At 44.1% G+C, this 21387-nt stretch overlaps 2 protein-coding genes across 3 annotated transcripts; one reads left to right on the forward strand and one right to left on the reverse strand.

The window, feature by feature from the left end:
• Positions 1-5159: 5159 nt before the first annotated feature.
• Positions 5160-12447, forward strand: LOC121576545 (oxygen-dependent coproporphyrinogen-III oxidase, mitochondrial). Its single transcript, XM_041889774.2, has 7 exons — positions 5160-5850; positions 6260-6403; positions 6980-7090; positions 7192-7333; positions 10810-11028; positions 11157-11261; positions 11817-12447. Exons 1-7 carry the CDS (start codon positions 5307-5309, stop codon positions 11899-11901), a joined length of 1350 nt encoding a protein of 449 aa, XP_041745708.1. The 5' UTR covers positions 5160-5306; the 3' UTR covers positions 11902-12447.
• A 3414-nt stretch (positions 12448-15861) lies between these two features.
• LOC121576550 (transmembrane gamma-carboxyglutamic acid protein 1-like) lies at positions 15862-20120 on the reverse strand. Of its 2 annotated transcripts, XM_041889783.2 has the most exons (4): positions 19421-20120; positions 18668-18713; positions 17075-17238; positions 15862-16397 (listed from the first exon to the last, which is right to left on the reverse strand). In XM_041889783.2, the coding sequence occupies exons 2-4, from the start codon at positions 18675-18677 to the stop codon at positions 15969-15971; spliced, it is 603 nt and encodes a 200-aa protein (XP_041745717.1). In that variant the 5' UTR covers positions 18678-18713; positions 19421-20120; the 3' UTR covers positions 15862-15968. The 2 variants fall into 2 exon arrangements, with proteins under 2 accessions (XP_041745717.1, XP_041745718.1); XM_041889784.2 differs by lacking the exons at positions 17075-17238; positions 18668-18713; positions 19421-20120 and adding an exon at positions 16565-17068.
• Positions 20121-21387: the final 1267 nt, after the last annotated feature.

Raw genomic sequence — 21387 nt, forward strand, 5'->3', positions numbered from 1 at the left:
CCTCACTGTACATACGTCCAGTTCTTACTGCACTGTGAACAAACCAAAGAGAAGAACGGCGGTTGACATTGTTTCTCTCTGGTCTTTGGTTTATAACGTTTAAAACATGCACTCATAAAACAATCGGAACTGGGATTATTTCTTTCAGGAGGTGTAAACACAGTAAATATGTTTGATCTATTTATTCATTGTTATATTGTCTTGAATATGCATTTACCGAGAGAAATATGACAAACAGGGAGCTATAACCCTTTCCATTGGCTGACAATAATGTCTGATCGTACGTCAATACTTTATGTGCACTTCCTTCTTGTTTGTAGTGTGATAAAGAGACATCATCATCATCATCACTCACTCCCTAGCTCTGGTCCATGGCGTTAGTGCATCTTGCTAGTGTTAGCAAGCCTTAATAACGCCTTGGACCAGAGCTAATCCCTCCCTTCAATATAATCAAACACAGAGTAAGATAACTGTTTACAAGTTAGCTGACACAAGGGTGTGTTTTAAAGATAGACAGCTGCTATTGTCTGCATTTGATATTAGAACCTTTTTAATAAAAGATGTCATTTATTCCTGTTTAAAGGAATTCTTATTTTAAGGTGGCGTAACAAGTGTCCTTTCCTTTCAAAACGTCCTCTTTTCATGGGTAACAATAGACAGGCAGGCACTGTTATAGTCCAATAGAAAGAATGTGCCTTATTGTGTACTGTGATATTTCAATGATACAACTGCTATACGTAACTTATCCATTTTAAGTTAATAGAGTTTTAGCTTATCTTTTGATAGGGAGGATGGCCACTTTTGTCTCACTAATATTTAAATATGAGTTGCTGTAGCACAAACAAATTGTTGTATTCATCTCTTTTGTTGTAATGTGTACTTATAAATTAAAAAGACAATATTGCATAAAATAACTACAACTGCATCCTTTATTTGGGAATGTGTACATTGTTTACAGTTTGAACACATTGTAAATGGGTTCAGTTAACAAACATTTCGAGAAGTGGTTTTACAAAAATGTATTTGAAAATCTAGACATGAATATGACAGCAGTAAATCATTAAATCCTTCAGAAGTACTGACTGATTCAACTAAACTCTATCTATACTGAACAGAAATATAAGCGCAACATGTAAAGCGCTCTCTTCTCCTCTTTCGGGCATTTCTTGTCCTCCTTCCTTCCTCGCTTATTTTCCTCCTCTTCCTCCAGCTCAATTTCTGCTTTGATGTCCTCATAGTCAGGGTCCTGTAAGGAGGAGGAACAAGGGTGTATTATCATTAGTGCATACCGTAGCAAAACGTTTTTATTGGCCAAATTCCCGCTTTCGTATCGTTTGCTTTCGTTCGGTTCCTAGTGAATACATCCTAGGAGAGATCTGAGTGATAGTTAGTTAGATAGTTATATTCACCCGAGTCTCTCAACAGACAGTCTGTCAGCAAACTATGTTAATTAGGTACATTGATACTTTGTGAGACACTTGACGACCTTGTGTGTGTGTGTGTGTGGTTATCAATAATGTATCCATTGCAGAGCCATATTCCCTGACACAGTGAAAGTTAAGTGTCTGAATGTGAGTCTGTAGCTAGGTTTCCATCCAATTGGAGACTATTCTAAAATCCGCATGACTCCCACCACAGATGTGTTTCCATTAAATGGGGGCACTGGTTAGTCAAGGTAATTGAGGTAATATGTACACTACCTGTCAAAAGTTTGGACACTTCTACTCATTTAAGGGTTTTTCTTTATTTTTATTATTTTTACATTGTAGAATAATACTGAAGACATCAAAACTATGAAATAACACATATGGAATCATGTAGTAACCAAAAAAGTGTTAAACAAATCAAAGTATATTTTATATTTGAGAATCTCCAAATAGCCACCCTTTGCCTTGATGACAGCTTTGCACACTCTTGTCATTCTCTCAACCAGCTTCGCCTGGAATGCTTTTCCAACAGTCTTGAAGGAGTTCCCACAAATGCTGAGCACTTGTTGGCTGCTTTTCCTGTACTCTGCGGTCCGACTCATCCCAAACCATCTCAATTGGGTTGAGGTCTGGTGATTGTGGAGGCCAGGTCATCTGATGCAGCACTCCATCACTCTCCTTCTTGGTCAAATAGCCCTTACACAGCCTGGAGGTGTGTTGGGTCATTGTCCTGTTGAAAAATAAATGATAGTCCCACTAAGCTCAAACCAGATGGGATGGCATATCGCTGTAGAATGTTGTGGTAGCCATGCTGGTTAAGTGTGCCTTGAATTCTAAATAAATCACAGACAGTGTCACCAGCAAAGCACCCCCACACCACAATGCAAATAGTCCGGGTAGCCATGATTAGTTGTTCAGGAGTCTTATGGCGTGGGGGTAGAAGCTGTTAAGAAGCCTTTTGAACCTAGACTTGGCGCTCCGGTACCGCTTGCCGTGCGGTAGCAGAGAGAACAGTCTATGACTAGGGTGGCTGGAGTCTTTGACAATTTGTAGGGCCTTCCTCTGACCGCCTGGTATAGAGGTCCTGGATGGCAGGAAGCTTGGCCCCAGTGATGTACTGGGCGGTACGCACTACCCTCTGTAGTGCCTTGCGGTCGGAGGCCGAGCAGTTGCCATACCAAGCGGTGATGCAACCAGTCAGGATGCTCTCGATGGTGCAGCTGAATAACTTTTTGAGGATCTGAGGACCCATGCCAAATATTTTCAGTCTCCTAAGGGGGAAAAGGCTTTGTCGTGCCCTCTTCACGACTGTCTTGGTGTGTTTGGACCATGATAGTTTGTTGGTGATGTGGACACCAAGGAACTTGAAGCTCTCAACCTGCTCCACTACACCCCCGTCGATGAGAATGGGGCTGTAGTCCACAATCATCTCCTTCGTCTTGATCACGTTGAGGGAGAGGTTGTTATCCTGGCACCACACGGCCAGGTCTCTGACCTCCTCCTTATAGGCTGTCTCATCGTTGTCGGTGATCAGTCCTACCACTGTTGTGTCGTCGGCAAACTTAATGATGGTGTTGGAGTCGTGCCTGGACATGCAGTCATGGGTGAACAGGGAGTAGAGGAGGGGACTGAGCACGCACCCCTGAGGGCCCCCCGTGTTGAGGATCAGCATGGCATATGTGTTGTTACCTACCCTTACCACCTGGGGGCGGCCCATCAGGAAGTCCAGGATCCAGTTGCAGAGGGAGGTGTTTAGTCCCAGGGTCCTTAGCTTAGTTCATGATAACTTATTTCATCTGTAGCCTAATGAACTGCATGCTTTCCTGACGAGTCGTGTGACTCAAAGTTTACTTCGATATTATCAATATTTGCGCATTAAAAGCGTTGCCACCGACATTTCTCTTATAATTAATATTACAGACACAAAAAGATCCCACCTTGTCTTGCGTATTTAGTTTTGTTGTCGACATTTGGAAAGTTTACCGACAAATTTTCTGTTTCCATCAGGCTCTTGTGACATGTTTTATCCGGCATGTACTTAACTCACACAAGAATGTTGGATGGAAACCTGGTTGATGAATACAGACACTGAGACGTGGCACACGCATAGCACAACACCACGCCACACACTGACACTTTCACAGAAAGAGACGGGCGACGCACCAGCACACTGACCTACCTGGCTGTCACTCCTCCCCTCCACACTGATCAGCCAATCCGCACTGACCTACCTGGCTGTTGCTCCTCCCCTTCACACTGATCAGCCAATCCCCACTGACCTACCTGGCCGTCGCTCCTCCCCTCCACACTGATCAGCCAATCCCCACTGACCTACTAGCAGTCGCTCCTCCCCTCCACACTGATCAGCCAATCCCCACTGACCTACCTGGCCATCGCTCCTCCCCTCCTCACTGATCAGCCAATCCCCACTAACCTACCTGGCCGTCGCTCCACCCCTCCCCACGGGGGGCCAGTATGTAAAATGTATGTACTCACTAATTGGAAGTCGCTCTGGATAAGAGCGTCTGCTAAATGACTAAAATGTAAAAATGTAAAATGATGAGCCAATCCCCACTGACCTACCTGGCCATCGCTCCTCCCCTCCTCACTGATCGGCCATCGCTCCTCCCCTCCTCACTGATCAGCCAATCCCCACTGACCTACTGCCGGTCGCTCCGCCCCTCCACACTGATCAGCCAATCCCCACTGACCTACCTGGCCGTCGCTCCTCCCCTCCTCACTGATCAGCCAATCCCCAGTAACCTAACTGGCCATCGCTCCTCCCCACCTCACTGATCAACCAATCCCCACTGACCTACCTAGCCGTCGCTCCTCCCCTCATCACTGATCAGCCAATCCCCACTGACCTACCTAGCCGTCGCTCCTCCCCTCATCACTGATCAGCCAATCCCCACTGACCTACCTGGCCGTCGCTCCTCCCCTCCTCACTGATCATCCAATCCCCAGTAACCTACCTGGCCGTCGCTCCTCCCCTCGTCGCTGATCAGCCAATCCCCACTAACCTACCTGGCCATCGCTCCTCCCCTCCTCACTGATCAACCAATCCCCACTGACCTACCTGGCCGTCGCTCCTCCCCTCCTCCCGGATCAGCCATGGATATTGGTCATATACCGCACCCCCTCGGGCCTTATTGCTTAATAATTGGCCACTATTTCTACAAACATAGTCTACACGCTTCATTATATGACAAAAGTCTGAAATAACAACGAACGAAGAGCTATGTATGCAATTGAGAAGGTGCACATAAAATCCCAAACTCACCACTACCAGAAGTTCTAAATAAAACACATGTATTATATCCTCTTCTATGGACCTACATTTTCGTGATTCAGCTAGCTGGAGCACCTGTCCAGATAATCTGTGCTTCTCCCTCTCCCAGGCGCCACTAATAAGGGTTTAATACTGCTGTTGTCATAGAGAATTACAACACATTTCTGTCCACGATTTGCTCTTGTGTGAAAAAAAAAATGCATATGGCATACTTTTCTTCATGCGTTATAGGAATAAGATAATACATCCATCAGTCATTATGCGCCAATAACTCTTATCTTGATACAGAGCAACCGGTCTCTTGTCACGTTCCGGTTAATAAAGATACGCCTACAGAAAAGCACTGGCTTATGGGTCTTGATGTTTGCTGCAATTTACTATCAGTTAAACAAGCCTGCAAAGTCTCATCGGAAACACAATTTCCCATGCTTCCTCGCTCGGTTCAACGCAAGTACACACCCCCGGACGTTTTAGAGAAGTGTCTGCCTGCACGTCTGTCAACTTGTGATAGTATTTTTCAGTTTTTGCTCGATGTTTACCAACTTGTACCTTTTACACGGAGAGGATAGCTAGATAATTTACTACTCATGGCTACCATCGTTCTTTATTCCATAAACAGAACGGCGCAAACCACCGTGAGACAATGTTTTATTCCTTATTCAAAGGGAGCTTCCAGAGTGGACTCGCACCTTACTGTCTTCCATAAAACTTCAGTCCGCAGGTTAACTTCGCTTCCGAGAGTGAGATGGGTTCCCAAAGCTACTGGAGTGTGCTTCATGTCCCTCGGGACTGCAGGCAGAACCGCACCCGGGCGAACCAGGACGGGCGCAGTGCTTGTAGCTGGAGTAGCCGCGGCAGTGGCGGGGTTTGTGGCCAGCGCTAGTCACTTTCAGCGAGCTGAAATGGCATCAGTGATCCCCAAAGCCGAGGAGGAGGACACGGAGATAGCGGATAAATGCAAGACATTCATGTCTCCACCGTGTACCGACGTTAAAGTTCTCCAGCAGAGGAAAGAGGAGATGTGCACGAGGATGGAGATGCTGATCATGGAGACGCAGGCGGAGTTCTGCCGAGCGCTCGAGGAGGTGGACGGCGGCAAGTTCAAAGTGGACCGATGGGAACGGAAAGAAGGCAAGTATGCGCCCATAGATAGACTAGTCAGTCAACCTCTACCGAAATCCAGTGTATAATCTTACCTAGGCCTAATTTGACCGATCTGGCAACTATCAACCCTGGCACATTCACAATGACACAAGCAAAACATAGACGTGTTCAATGAATGTACAAAAGCTAATCCAAAGGTTATCCACCCTGTCCTTAGTCCAGTTATGTATAGTAGCTACCCACCGCCACCCTGTCTTATTCTGCACCCATGTCGGTATTGGTATGATAATATGACAAAGTGCTTGGGGTTTTGGGCCTTTCTTTAGTGTAATAACACCAAGTCTGTCTCTGTGCTGCCTTTCTGTTTGTCCATGCCTGTCTGTTTCTGTCTGTCTGTTTGTCCATTTGTCGGTCGATCCGTCTGTCTGTCTTTCAGGTGGCGGGGGCATCAGCTGTGTGCTGCAGGATGGGAAGGTGTTTGAGAAGGCGGGGGTCAATGTGTCCGTGGTGTTTGGGAACCTGACCGAGGAGGCCGCCAAGCAGATGCGCAGCAGAGGGAAGGTCCTCAAAGGAAAAGATGGTGAGTATAGCCCTCAGAGTTCATATCAACCTCATAAACTACAAAGATGGTGAGTATAGCCCTCAGAGTTCATATCAACCTCATAAACTACAAAGATGGTGAGTATAGCCCTCAGAGTTCATATCAACCTCATAAACTACAAAGATGGTGAGTATAGCCCTCAGAGTTTATATCAACCTCATAAACTACAAAGATGGTGAGTATAGCCCTCAGAGTTCATATCAACCTCATAAACTACAAAGATGGTGAGTATAGCCCTCAGAGTTCATATCAACCTCATAAACTACAAAGATGGTGAGTATAGCCCTCAGAGTTTATATCAACCTCATAAACTACAAAGATGGTGAGTATAGCCCTCAGAGTTTATATGAACCTCATAAAATACAGCAAACGATATATGTTGTCTTGCAGTACAGTGGCTCACCTCATGCTATGTGTCACTCGAGACCGGAGATGGACATTCTGATAAGATAATGTGTTAAAGGAATCAGGATTGGATCCTTGAGATGGACTATGGTTGAGATGAATTGAATTGTATTGTATTGCATTTTATTGTACTGTTTTGTCCTCTCCCAGGCAAGCTGCCGTTCTGTGCCATGGGCGTGAGCTCCGTCATCCACCCCACGAACCCCCACATTCCCACAGTGCACTTCAACTACAGATACTTTGAGATAGAAGAAGAAGACGGTAAGGCTGTGACCTGTGACCTCATACCGTTCAATAGTCAGAGCTGACATAATGAATGATGACTCTTGTCTTCTCTGTGTGTGTGTGTGTCTGTCTCCCAGGTACTAAACAGTGGTGGTTTGGTGGGGGTACTGACCTGACTCCTACCTATGTCAATAAGGAGGATGGTGCTCACTTTCACAACAGTTTGAAGGAGGCCTGTGACAAACATCACCCTCAGTACTACCCCGACTTCAAAAAGTGGTACGACACGTATCTGTGACACAATGTGAAAAAATGACTGAGTGGTTTGACTGAGTGGTGGATTGTGTGTGTGTGTGTGCATGTGACTACACAGGGTGGGTCTTTACTGTTCAGCAGTGATAAGAAGACTGTTTGTTCAGTGGTATCTAGATAGATAATGACATTGTGTCAATGAATGGGAGACTGAGTGAGAGTGGGTACTGTTCATCTTTGTGTGTTATGTGTGGGTCCCTATAGCCTCTTTGCATTTTACACATTCATACAGTTCTGTTATTTTTTCCCCCAGATTGACATTATCTTGATCTTCTCTCAACTCACATACAGTAGTTGTATTTTTAAATAACATTTGGTTGCATTTTCATTGAGCGTAATAACATTATTATAACTTAATAACTACCTCTCTGTGTCTAGAGTCATTGAAACCAGTAGCTCCACATTTCTGCCATGTTTTAACCCCCTAAGGTCGATGCCCCGCGTGGAAATATAATTAGCATAATACATAAATCTCCATCAAAATCAGTCAGAGATATGTTTTTTTGCATTGGATGCGTCTCAATCCACTACATCCGCCTATGTCGCACTTCTGCATCTGCGGTGTAAGGTGACAGAGCTAGAGCGGTGTTTCTCAGAACATGAGATATCCCGAAAATTGGTGTTCTCACAAAATGGTCTGTAACTTCCGAACGGTTTAGCCTAGAAACTATTACGTCGAGACTTTCACAACCTTTGCTCTACGACCTCCACAAGTATCAGGAGACTCGTCTAAAGTCGTTACAGCCGATCTGCCGACTTCTGTCTGTAGCGTCTGAACCGTTTGGGCTACACACTAATATGACCCATCTGTGCAAAGGTGAGACTCTCATGAACATGTACATGTTGGTTGTTTAGCTCTAGGACTCACAAGACTCATCTGAAGGTCCCCCGGTACCAGTAGAACAAATTAATGGAAGTACAGTGGCTTGCGAAAGTGTTCACCCCACTTGGCATTTTTCCTATTTTGTTGCCTTACAACCTGGAATTAAAATTGATTTTTTTGGGGGTGTGTATCATTTGATTTACACAACATGCCTACCACTTTGAAGATGCAAAATATTTTTTCTTGTGAAACAAACAAGAAATAAGACAAAAAAACAGAACATGAGCGTGCATAACTATTCACCCCCCCAAAGTCAACACTTTGTAGAGCCACCTTTTGAAGCAATTACAGCTGCAAGTCTCTTGGGGTATGTCTCTATAAGCTTGGCACATCTAGCCACTGGGATTTTTGCCCATTATTCAAGGCAAGACTGCTCCAGCTCCTGGTTCCGCTGGTGTCCAGCAGTCTTTTAAGTCATACCACAGATTCTCAATTGGATTGAGGTCTGGGCTTTGACTAGGCCATTCCAAGACATTTCAATGTTTCCCCTTAAACCACTCGAGTGTTGCTTTAGCAGTATGCTTAGGGTCATTGTCCTGCTGGAAGGTGAACCTACGTCCCAGTCTCAAATCTCTGGAAGACTGAAACAGGTTTCCCTCAAGAATTTCCCTGTATTTAGCGCCATCCATCATTCCTTCAATTCTGACCAGTTTCCCAGTCCCTGCCGATGAAAAACATAATAATATGCCATTTAGCAGACGCTTTTATCCAAAGCGACTTACAGTCATGCGTGCATACATTTTTGTGTATGGGTGGTCCCGGGGATCGAACCGACTACCTTGGCGTTACAAGCGCCGTGCTCTACCAGCTGAGCTACAGAGGACCCCACATACACAGCATGATGCTGCCACCACCATGCTTCACTGTGGGGATGGTGTTCTCGGGGTGATGAGAGGTGTTGGGTTTGCGCCAGACATAGCGTTTTCCTTGATGACCAAAAAGCTCAATTTTTATCTGACCAGAGTAACTTCTTCCATATGTTTGGGGAGTCTCCCATATGGCTTTTGGCGAACACCAAAATGTGTTTGCTTATTTTTTTCTTGAAGCAATGCCTTTTTCTGGCCACTCTTCCGTAACGCCCAGCTCTGTGGAGTGTACGGCTTAAAGTGGTCCTATATACAGATACTCCAATCTCTGCTGTGGAGCTTTGCAGCTCCTTTAGGGTTATCTTTGTACTCTTTGTTGCCTCTGATTAATGCCCTCCTTGCCTGGTCCTGTAATCGAACCCACAATTGCTGATGCTCCAGATAAACAACTAGTCTCGAGAAGGCCAGTTTTATTGCTTCTTTAATCAGCACAATAGTTTTCAGCTGTGCTAACATAATTGCAAAAGGGTTTTCTAATGATCAATTAGCCTTTTAAAATGATAAACTTGGATTAGCAAACACAACGTGCCATTGGAACACAGGACTGATGGTTGCTGATAATGGGCCTCTGTACACCTATGTAGATATTCCATAAAAAATCAGCCGTTTCCAGCTACAATAGCCATTTACAACATTAACAATGTCTACACTGTATGTCTGATCAATTTGATGTTATTTTAATGGACAAAAAAAAATGCTTTTCGTAAAAAAAAGAAAATACATTTCTAAGTGACCCCAAACTTTTGAACGGTAGTGTATACTGAGATCATGTGACACTTAGATTGCACACAGGTGTACTTTATTTAACTAATTATGTGTCTTCTGAAGGTAATTGGTTGCACCAAATCTTATTTAGGGGCTTCATAGCAAAGGGGGTGAATACATATGCATGCATATATGCATGCATCACTTTTCATCACTTTTTTTGAAACAAGTTATTTTTTTCATTTCACTTCACCAATTTGGACTATTTTGTATAAGTCCATTACATGAAATCCAAATAAAAATCAATTTAAATTACAACAAAATAGGAAAAACGCTAAGGGGGATGAATACTTTTGCAAGTCACTGTATATATGGAGACAGTTTAATGCCAAAGATATTGGGTTAAATATATGTAAAATAATTAATACAAAATGTTTACTGATCTTTCTTGTATCTCTTAAATATAGAAGAGACACATCAGAACAAACTTCCTTTTGATATTTTGTTGGGACTATCCGTTGTTCCATGTAGTGAATCTGTTATTCAATGCGTTAGTATGGGCTAATAGCGGTAAGATACATAAATGTTCTTCAAATAAATGTTTTATCCTTCAAGGGGTCTTATAATTCCAAATCAAATAGCTAAATTATCCTTGGTATGACCTTCTTAAAACAATTCCATATAGCTTAGTAGAACCCCCCCCATCCCTCCCCTGGCTTAGACAGGGCTTAGACTCTGATGGGTTAAATACCTGTAAAAGTTCTGCACTGTACCAGTTGTTATGATCCAATTTTGCGGGGACTTTAAATATTAATAACATGGGCAACACTTTATTTAAAGCCTGCTGGTCTAAATGCATGAATCTAAGAAGTTCTAAAGCAATATACCTACAGGCGGGTATAAGTGGTGTCACCATAACATGCAACAGAACATGTTTCCTCAAGCTTAGTTCATTCAAAACACTACTCCTCCTGGTGTGCTGCCTGTAGGTGTGACCGGTACTTCTACATCCGCCATCGTGGCGAGACGCGGGGCATCGGTGGCATCTTCTTTGACGACCTGGACTCTCCCAGCCAGGAGGAGGCGTTCAGTTTTGTTAAGAGCTGTGCCCACACCGTGGTGCCCTGTTACCTGCCCATCGTCCAGAAACACCTCAATGACCCCTTCAGCCCAGAGGAGAAGGACTGGCAGCAGGTGCGGCGAGGCAGGTGGGTACAGATGAGAGGGCTATCTGTGTGTGTGCCATTAAGAAATACACATCTTGTGTGTATTCTCACAATCATGCCTGTCTTCTGTCTGTAACTTCGGTGTGTGTGTGTGTGCGTGTGTGCTTCAGGTATGTAGAGTTTAACCTGGTGTATGACAGAGGGGTGAAGTTTGGACTGGCCACGCCAGGCTCCAGGATCGAGAGCATCCTCATGTCCCTGCCGCTCACAGCCAAGTGAGTTCTGTGACATCACACAGTCGTGCTGCTGCTGCTGCTAGCACTGAGTGTATAGCACTGGTGATTGGGTACTGGGCTGGTGAGGCCTGTATGTGTGTTGTTGAACAGACATGTGAATAGGGATCGTATCAGCTTTGTGATCAGCCCTCCCTGATTTAATAGTCACAAGTTCAGAGAGTGAAATGCTGATGTCAAATCAATTCAACCAATCCAATCTACCAATCAATCTTCCAATCATATTACCGGTAAATCTACCGATCAATCAATTTCTTTATTGTTACAATTGGGAAATGTATAGTGCATGGCAGCCAGGGTAAGAAACAACGTTTAAACAATAATCATACAACAGATTAATTTGAAAGGAAATGAGAGCTGGCTTCCCGTTGAGTCAAGGAGACTGTGCTCAGTATGTCCATGTGGTGTGTCCTATAGTATCAACCAGAGAGGCCTGCGGAGTCGACTCATTTCAGCTTGGCACATGGCATTTCTATCTGCAATCACTGAAGTAGACCCAGGTCTCTCATTCATGCTGACGCTCTTCTCTCTCCCAAGGTGGGAGTACATGCATGAGCCTCCTAAAGGCACCCAGGAAGCCGATATGCTGGAGGTGTTACGAAACCCCAAGGAGTGGGTCTGACACGGACGTTACCATGGTGATAACATCCTGACTGAGCCTCCGGAACAGGAGCCTACATGACTGTTGATGACTGGAACAGGAGTCCGTCCCTTTCAACTGCAGATCATTGCTTTTTCATTGGCCAACTCAACTGCAAACTTATCACAGATACTATTAGCTAGTTTTCACTGAAAAAAGCACACTCGCTCTTATTGCTTGTTTTAATATTGTCTGTGTCAGATAAGCCTTGTTACCACTGCCTGCACTGCTTTATCATGGATGTCTTTATCAGTCCATTTCGGATCTATTGCTTCATCTGTTTTTTGTTCGGCCAGGATGTTTGTCTCTCAGTGCCCTCTGGTTGTGTTCACCAGGCAGTCTAGGCACCAAACAGATTAGGTACTTGTGAAGGAAAAACACTTCTCATTTTCTGTTTCAAACCAGTTTCTTCCGTCTGTTGGTGCTGAATGTGGCCCAGGATACAAGAGAAAGTGGAAGTGAACCACTCGGGGTGTGTGGGCTACGCCATTGATGTAAAACATCATTAAATATGTTTTTATATCCTAACATGTCATCCACCAACATAATTTATTAATATACGTTGGTTTTTTAAAAGTGCATTGGCAAGATTGGAGCCTGTGCTCTTCTGTTCTCTAACCCAGTATCTAGTCTGGTGAGCCAGAAAGGGGAGGGCGACAGGATTGTTTGGTCACATACTTAAAGCTGTTCAGCCAGTTGTGCTGCATTTACACAGGCAGCTCAATTGTTTTTTTTTCTCACTAATTGGTATTTTGACCAATCAGATCAGCTCTGAAAAAGAGCTGATGTGAAAAGATCTGACGTGATTGGTCCAAAGACCAATTAGTGGGAAAAATATTATAATTGGGCTGCCTGTAAATGCAGCCATGTTAGCACCAGGGGTGTATTCACTAGGAACCAAACAGAACCAAACAGTTGGTATGGAAAATATGGTGCAATGGCTAGGTCTATTTAGGCATGGTTAATGAATCACTACATATGGTTAAGTTTGTTTGAACAGCTTTTTAAAATTGCAGAGTAGAATGTCCACAGGCTTGTTTTTGGACTGCAGGAGGATGGATAAAGATGGTTCTCATGTCATGCTTTTATATTTTAAAACTACAAGGAAAGGGTTGGAAACATTTGGAGGCACTGGCAGAACACGGCTCCACACATTTGAAAGTATTTTATTACAAATTAATTTAAGCTCAATACATATCCAAAGGTTTAACATATATTTATGTTAATTTTATTTATTTGCTTAAGGCATTGTAAAAACAGGATTTCAAAAGGTAACAGTACAATAAAAGGTCCTGTCCAGAAACCCATAGCTCCTAGCACCTACATGTAGACACTTGGGAGATCTGAAATGATTGGACAGATGTAAGCATTATAGCAACAATTCCACCTAGCCTATCAGAGGGGAAACGTGGAGCTATCACCATATTCCTTTAACCCTGGGATGGGCAACTGATGGCCTCCCTTTTGAAGGCCCTCAGATCAATATTTTTTTATAAATAATAATGGGAACTGTCGGGGTCTCAACTTACCGTTGAGAGTTAGAATAGTAGAATACACAAGGTGCAATTTCGAAATGTGGTTGTGCATCAGAAGTTTCTCTTATGTCAAGTCACTGATAGTCATTCAAGTAGCCCATGTCAGCTAAACAAGCAATCTATCTAAACTTTTCATTATGGTAAAATTATAAGCCGGGGGGCCCCCATTGATTTTGTTAGTCAGTCTCAATCAGATAAATTAAAAATGGCAAACATTTCTCTCCACCCTATGGAAAAATGTGTAGAATTGCAGGAAATTTGCTGTTAAACAGCTTATTTCCCACGCCGCCCCATGGCAAAATGAGTAGAATTGTATGAAATGAACTAAACGTAAAAAAATTATCTGCTGTCAAGAGGGGGGGCCACAAAAAATATTTTGCTCACAATGGGTGTGTGGGTGGAGGGCAGCGGTACGGATGTGGGTACGCAGACCGGCGAGCAACTGCAGCCCCTCATGATGAGTTCAGATTTATTTTGTAGCCCCCACCCCCATCAAAGTTGCCCATCCCTACTTTAACCTATCAAATCTCCACAAGTGTTTAGGGAACGGCTTTCCATCCCTGTTCCTGGAGAGCTACCATCCTGTAGGTTTTCACTCCAACCCTAATCTAGCACACCTGATTCTAATAATTAGCTGGTTGACAAGTTTAATCAGGTTAGTTACAACTGGGGTTAGAGCGAACATGTACAGGAGGGTAGCTCTCCAGGAACAGGATTGGAGAGCCCTGAAGGGGGTAGGGCCAATTCTGGACAGGGCCATAAACCCAACCAAAATGGCTACCTCAACCTGCACATCCCAGTCACAGGTCATATAGCATAGGGACAAGTTGCGGTTCCACAGTTCAACAAAATACATCAGTCCTCTCAATCTGTAGTGTACAGATTACACAGGCCCCCGTGCACACTCAAGTTCTACAACTGATGTACAACACATTTGGCACAATGGTTGTGTTAAAACTCTAAAATCTCTACAAAAATAATCACACACTTACTATGTAAACATTATTGTGCAGACAAAGGCCGTAATTCAATCCGTAGAGCGCTGTCGACAATGCGCCTTCTAAAAGCAATGTTCCCACCGTTCGTGGAGATCGCATGACCAGTAAACGTTGCAATGTCAGCTCAATCAGGAATTACTGTTAAATGTCAGCGCACTTGACGCGGATAAGATTGAACCCCGGCCAAACTCTACATTGTATCAAGAAACATCAGTTGTAAGTGTGTACAGGGCCATTGTCATATTACATGTATCAATATCACTTATAATAATAATAATAATGAATATTAGGCAGATATTTAGTGCTTAGGATGTCTGCATTTAGTCCCCCAGCTGCATAGTTAGCATGTAAAATATACAGTTTATCAATAGCTGATAACATTATTGCTGAGAGTTGTGCTGAATAGAACCAAACCAACTCTGCCCTAGTATTCATTATCAAACGGCTTCAGTTTGAGCCTCAACACAAAGTGCCTTCAGTCACACACCTCATCTATTCACAACATTATCATCAACGTAGTCAGTGCTGTTATCTGCAGTAAAGAAATATGCGCTCTCACACACATATATACACACACACAAACACACTGTGCGTAGTGACATTTAATACTGCATGTATCCCCAAGAGGGAAAATGGGTAATTGTCTGTAGCTTCCTGTCCCATATTCCCTTGCAGGTCATGCTGCGCTCCATGCCAGCACAGCTCCCATAATATCACACTCCGAGACCCTATGCCGTATTTAGGACTCTAGTCAAAAATAGTGCACTATATAGGGAATAGGGTACCATTTGGGACATAGCCATAGGGAATATTGACTGTCCTTGACTAATTCATACGACGCTGGGATAGATCCAAGTCTACGTGTACAAAGCCACTCCTGGCTAACCAAAACGAATGGCGAAAACGACACTCCCCGAACATTCAAAACAACTATATCTCTTTTTCACTCCTTTCTTACAAGTATGGAAATCAGAACCGTTTTATTTTTTTTACTTTACACCCCACAATGCACCGTTCATCAAGCCCCAAACCTCCAGGGTAGTCATAACATCACTGATGTATGGTAGTATGGCTACAACATAACTACATTTGGGTAAAAGCAAAATCAAACATTTGGTATCGTCTTCACTATCACTCCACCCCTATCAGATGGTCAGTGCAAGCTTCAACGTTATTCCATCCAACACCTCTGTGTTAGTATAGTGTAGTAACATAACAGTAACAGTTAAAGGGAGGTGAGGTGGAGGGTGAGACCGGGCAGGAGGACCTAGCTCACGTGTCAAACTTATTCCACTGAGGGTTTTCGCTCCTCCCTTGTACTTGATTGATGAATTAAGGTCATTGATTAGTTAGTAACTCCCCTCACCTGGTTGTCTAGGGCTTCATTGAAAGGAAAAAACTAACACCAGCAGACACTAGGGCCTCCGTGGAATGAGTTTGACACCCCTGATCTAGCTGGATGGGGGCCAGAGAGAGAGGAGGGTCGTTTGAGACAGGGCATGGGGGGGGGGTCACTTCACTTCCCATGGCCAATGATGTCCTCATACTGAGGCGGCGGCTCTGTCTCTATGTGCACATCCGTGTGGCCGACCGCCTCCTCGTAAGACGGCGGCGGGTCTCCTCTGCCTCCCCTCGACGACGTGACCTCCGAGCCCGGGTAGGTGCGGCTGCTGTTGACGCTGAGCTCCGAGTGGTCATTGAGTTGGAAGTCCCGCCCCCACTGGTCCATGGAGACCAACGATAGGGTGGGGTCCCGGTGGGAGCGGCCCAGGGCGGGGCTGCGTTCTGAGCGCTTGCGGGAGTGGCAGCGCCACACGGTGATGGCCACGCCGGAGATCAGGAGGAGCACCAGGAGCAAGGGCAGGATCAGGTAGAGGGAGTGGACTCCACCCTCCAACTGGAGCCCGCCACTGCTCTCCCGCACATACTCCTCCCAGAACCGTTGCTGCGGCCAATCAGAGAGATACACCGTCAGAATTATCCGCTTAGTATAAACTCAGGGGCATTGAGTTATATGTTACAGAATATAACAAAGAAATTAACGTGAACATAACAAATAATCAAAGATTTCACTGTAATATGGAATGTGCGTTCTAGAAATTCCATTTCCACCTGGAACATTCTGAATGTCACGCTCCAGAAAGCACACACGCATACACACACAGCTGTCCACATGTGCGTGCTGCATTACATCGCTCTGCGTGACTGACTGTGCCTTCCCACCCCTGACAAGTTACAGTAATGATCCTCTCCCTACTGAGCAGCTCTCTCTCAGGGAGTCAGCTGCTCTTCCTGCTGATTATCATCCCTTCCTGAAAAACAGGAACATTCCACAGGCCAGCACACTGGAGTAGGACTACAAGTGTTTTTGTTAGAGTGAATGTGTGTGTGTGTGTGTGTGTCAATGAGGGAGCAAGAGAAAAACAAAGAGCATTGTGTGTTGCATACAGGGTTGGGGTCAATTCCATTTCAATCTAGGAAGTAAACAAACAAGGAAGTCAAACATTGAAATTGTCCTTAATGCTTAGCGTATGAGAACAATTTACAATTTCAGTTTACGTCCTTAATAGACTGAATTGAAATGGAATTGACCCCGACCCTGGTTGCGTGTGTCTCACTCACAGTTTTCTCATCGTTCTCAAAGGCCTCCCTGGCCTCCTCGTAGGTGCAGATCTCCTCCCTGCACTCTCTCTGGATGTTGCCCTGCTGGATCTCCTCTAGCAGGTAGCCGTTGTCCCTGCGCAGACGCCTCAGCACTGTGTTGGCGAGGTTCGACGGCAGGAACACTGTCAGAGAGAGATGTGTAGGGAGGGAGAAAACAAGAGAGAGATGTGGGGGGAAAATAAGGGGAGAGAGAAGAGTAGAGATGAAGGGAGGGAGAGAGAAGAGATGAAGGGAGGGAGGGAGAAGAGATGAAGGGAGGGAGAGAGAAGAGATGAAGGGAGGGAGAGAGAAGAGATGAAGGGAGGGAGAGAGAAGAGATGAAGGGAGGGAGAGAGAAGAGATGAAGGGAGGGAGAGAGAAGAGATGAAGGGAGGGAGAGAGAAGAGATGAAGGGAGAGAGAGAGAAGAGATGAAGGGAGGGAGAGAGAAGAGATGAAGGGAGGGAGAGAGAAGAGATGAAGGGAGAGAAAGAGAAGAGATGAAGGGAAAGAGAGAGAAGAGATGAAGGGAGGGAGAGAGAGAAGAGATGAAGGGAGGGAGAGAGAAGAGATGAAGGGAGAGAGAGAGAAGAGATGAAGGGAGGGAGAGAGAAGAGATGAAGGGAGGGAGAGAGAAGAGATGAAGGGATGGAGAGAGAAGAGATGAAGGGAGAGAGAGAGAGAAGAGATGAAGGGGGGGAGAGAGAAGAGATGAAGGGGGGAGAGAGAAGAGATGAAGGGAGGGAGAGAGAAGAGATGAAGGGAGGGAGAGAGAAGAGATGAAGGGAGAGAAAGAGAAGAGATTAAGGGAGAGAGAAGAGATGAAGGGAGGGAGGGAGAGAGAAGAGATGAAGCGAGGGAGAGAGAAGAGATGAAGCGAGGGAGAGAGAAGAGATGAAGCGAGGGAGAGAGAAGAGATGAAGGGAGGGAGAGAGAAGAGATGAAGGGAGGGAGAGAGAAGAGATGAAGGGAGAGAAAGAGAAGAAGGGAGGGAGAGAGAAGAGATGAAGGGAGGGAGAGAGAAGAGATGAAGGGAGAGAAAGAGATGAAGGGAGAGAGAAGAGATGAAGGGAAAGAGAAGAGATGAAGGGAAAGAGAAGAGATGAAGGGAGAGAGAAGAGAAGAAAGGGGAGAAAAAGAAAGACAGACCAGAGAGGCAGACAGACGGAGGGAAAACGAGATGCAGAGAGATAAAGAGGCAGAGGTTGATACAAAGCCGGTAGAGAAAGAGGGAAATGCCTACTAACTAGATTTCTGTATAAAACAAAAGCTTATTTGATTAAGAGAGCCAACCATGGCCAGCATAAGTGAAACTAGCTCTGGGAATCAAGACAGGGGGACAGAGCAGCCCTCTGTTTAGCTGATCTGGGATCAGACCAGAGGCTGTGGACAGGAACCATAGTGTTTAAACGCCCCAGGAATGTCTGATTAGACTCACTTAAGGGAGAGTCTGCTAACATTTGTATTTTCCTGGGCAAACCATGTTATGGAGTTTGAACAAGGCCCTGCCCTGCAGGTAGATCAGATAGATTTACATTAACGTACATGCGTAGGCCTAGAGATAGCCACTTACCACTCCCCATGATTCCTTCTGGATTGTTTGGGGTGGGTGACAGTGTCTGTTGATAGAAAAACAGTCAATTACCAGTCTTCAACTTCAATGAGCAGAATCGGGTCAACAGCCTAGTCAAGTGGTTCAGATAATTACAGAATTATACATATCTAAACTACAAAGTGGGCCATAATTTCCACAGCTTGGTGTTTAGGCCACTTTTCCCATAGAGCATCAAAATTAACTATATTATTCCGTTAAACTCCTGTCCTGACAGGCGCCCAACGGAAATGGCCGTCACAAACAGTGTGCTATGAATTTCAGACATCCGTGGCTAAAAATGAATGACCCAACGCTAACCAGGGTGACAGGAATGTTACTGCCATGACCAAAATAGCCTAAAAGACCAGCACAAATTTAACAAACAAAGCGCCGCACGCTCCAGCTCTGACGGTCTCTTGGAAAGCCGCACAGGACGTGAGTTGTTCAAAAAAAAACGACATAGGCTATATTGACTGCTATATCAAATACATTATGTAATCTTTGGCGATATTATTATTATAGCTGCCTTTATGTGTGATGGACAACATCTGAGATTGAAGCTTGTCTTGCTAACGGTTAGCGCGCTGACAAGCGGATGTTTTGCTACATCGTAACAAGCAACTCCTATCATTCCAATGAGGAAACATTTCAGCGAGCCGCTTCAAGAATACACGAAATATTCAAGGCATTTATTTGTCAAATGAAAATGGTAAAGAATGGAACTTTATTTACCTATTTTCCTTCACGAATGCGCTCTGTGCTCCAGTATCGCCTCGACGCCCACAATGTTGCTACGCACGCGCAAAAGCCCTTGAAAAGCTGTTTACTCTTTTTCTTCTTCGATGAGGTTTAACAGTGGTTGGCATCCTTTCTATTTCCTTCTTCTTCGATGAGGTTTAACAGTGGTTGGCATCCTTTCTATTTCCTTCTTCTTCGATGAGGTTTAACAGTGGTTGGCATCCTTTCTATTTCCTTCTTCTTCGATGAGGTTTAACAGTGGTTGGCATCCTTTCTATTTCCTTCTTCTTCGATGAGGTTTAACAGTGGTTGGCATCCTTTCTATTTCCTTCTTCTTCGATGAGGTTTAACAGTGGTTGGCATCCTTTCTATTTCCTTCTTCTTCGATGAGGTTTAACAGTGGTTGGCATCCTTTCTCTTTTTCCTTCTTCTTCGATGAGGTTTAACAGTGGTTGGCATCCTTTCTCTTTTTCCTTCTTCTTCAATGAGGTTTAACAGAGGTTGGCATAATTTCTCTTTTTCCTGCTGAAAGGGCCAGTTAACATGAATTTGCGCCACCATCATTCCAAGTGACTGACATCAAATCTCTTCTATGTGCTATTTCTACACAGTATCATTATTAGTTTTACACAGCGGTTGAAAAAGTACACCATTTTCATACTTGAGTAAAAGTAAAGATACCTTAATAGAAAATTACTCAAGTAAAAGTGAAAGTCACCCAGTAAAATACTACTTGAGTAAAAGTCTAAAAGTATTTGGTTTTAAATATACTTAAGTATTAAAAGTAAAAGTATAAATCATTTCAAATTCATTATATTAAGCAAACCAGACGGCACAATTATTTTTTTTATTTTTTATTGAAGGATAGCCAGGGGCACACTCCAACACTCAGACATAATTTACAAACAAAGCATTTGTGTTTAGTGAGTCTGCCAGATCAGAGGCAGTAGGGATGACCAGGGATGTTCTCTTGATAAGTGTGTGAATTCAACCATTTTCCTGTCAAAATGTAACGAGTACTTTTGGGTGTCAGGGAAAATGTATGGAGTAAAAAGTACATTATTTTCTTTAGGAATGTAGTGAAGTAAAAGTTGCCAAAAATATAAATAGTAAAGTAAAGTACAGATACCCCAAAAAACTACTTAATAGTACTTTAAAGTTTTTTACTTAAGTACTTTACACCACTGGTTTTACATTATTTACATTTACATTTACATTTTAGTCATTTAGCAGACGCTCTTATCCAGAGCGACTTACAGTTAGTGAATACATTTTTTTTTTTTATACTGCCCTCCCCGTGGGAATTACTATACAACTGGGAGTGAGTGTGCAGCAAGAATTGTGTTTGTGTGTGTGTGTTTTTGTGTATGTATGTGTGTGTTTGTGTGTGTGTGCATGCGCATGCGTGTCATAGGCTAAATGCGTGTGTGTGTCCATGCGCATGCGTGTGTGCATGCATTTATTTGTGTGTGTGTGTGTTTGTTTGTGCACGTCTGTATGTGTGTGTGTTCGCGCATCTGTGCATGCATCTGTATGCTGAAAGTGTAGGACGAGTGTGCCTCGTGGGAAAATATTTTTACATCATCACTGATGAATACAGATTGTAATCAGGATTCTCACGGGAATAGCAAGGCACTGAGTGGATCATCACACACTAACCCTAACCCCTAACCTTAACCCTAACTCCTAACCCTAACCCTAAACCTAACTCCTAACCCTAACCCTAACTCCTAACCTTAACCCCTACCCCTAACCCTAACTCCTAACCCTAACCCCTAACCTTAACCCCTAACCCTAATTGTAACCCTAAACCTAAGCCTAAAATAGCATTTTTCCTTGTGGGGACCAGCGAAATGTTCCCACTTTTCCTTGTTTTACTATCCTTGTGAGGACTTCTGGTCTCCACAAGGATAGTAAAACCAAAAGAACACACACACACACACACACACACTTACACACAC

The sequence above is a fragment of the Coregonus clupeaformis genome, chromosome 11 (genome assembly GCF_020615455.1).
Source record: "Coregonus clupeaformis isolate EN_2021a chromosome 11, ASM2061545v1, whole genome shotgun sequence".
NCBI lineage: Eukaryota > Metazoa > Chordata > Actinopteri > Salmoniformes > Salmonidae > Coregonus > Coregonus clupeaformis.

Coding starts and splice junctions, on each gene's coding strand:
- LOC121576550 (XM_041889783.2), bottom strand. Junction 16,398..17,074: donor TTGAGAACGATGAGAAAACT/GTGAGTGAGACA, acceptor GATTGGCCGCAG/CAACGGTTCTGGGAGGAGTA.
- LOC121576545 (XM_041889774.2), top strand. CDS start 5,307: ATGGCTACCATCGTTCTTTATTCCATAAACAGAACGGCGCAAACCACC. Junction 7,334..10,809: donor TACCCCGACTTCAAAAAGTG/GTACGACACGTA, acceptor TGCTGCCTGTAG/GTGTGACCGGTACTTCTACA. Junction 11,029..11,156: donor CAGCAGGTGCGGCGAGGCAG/GTGGGTACAGAT, acceptor TGTGTGCTTCAG/GTATGTAGAGTTTAACCTGG.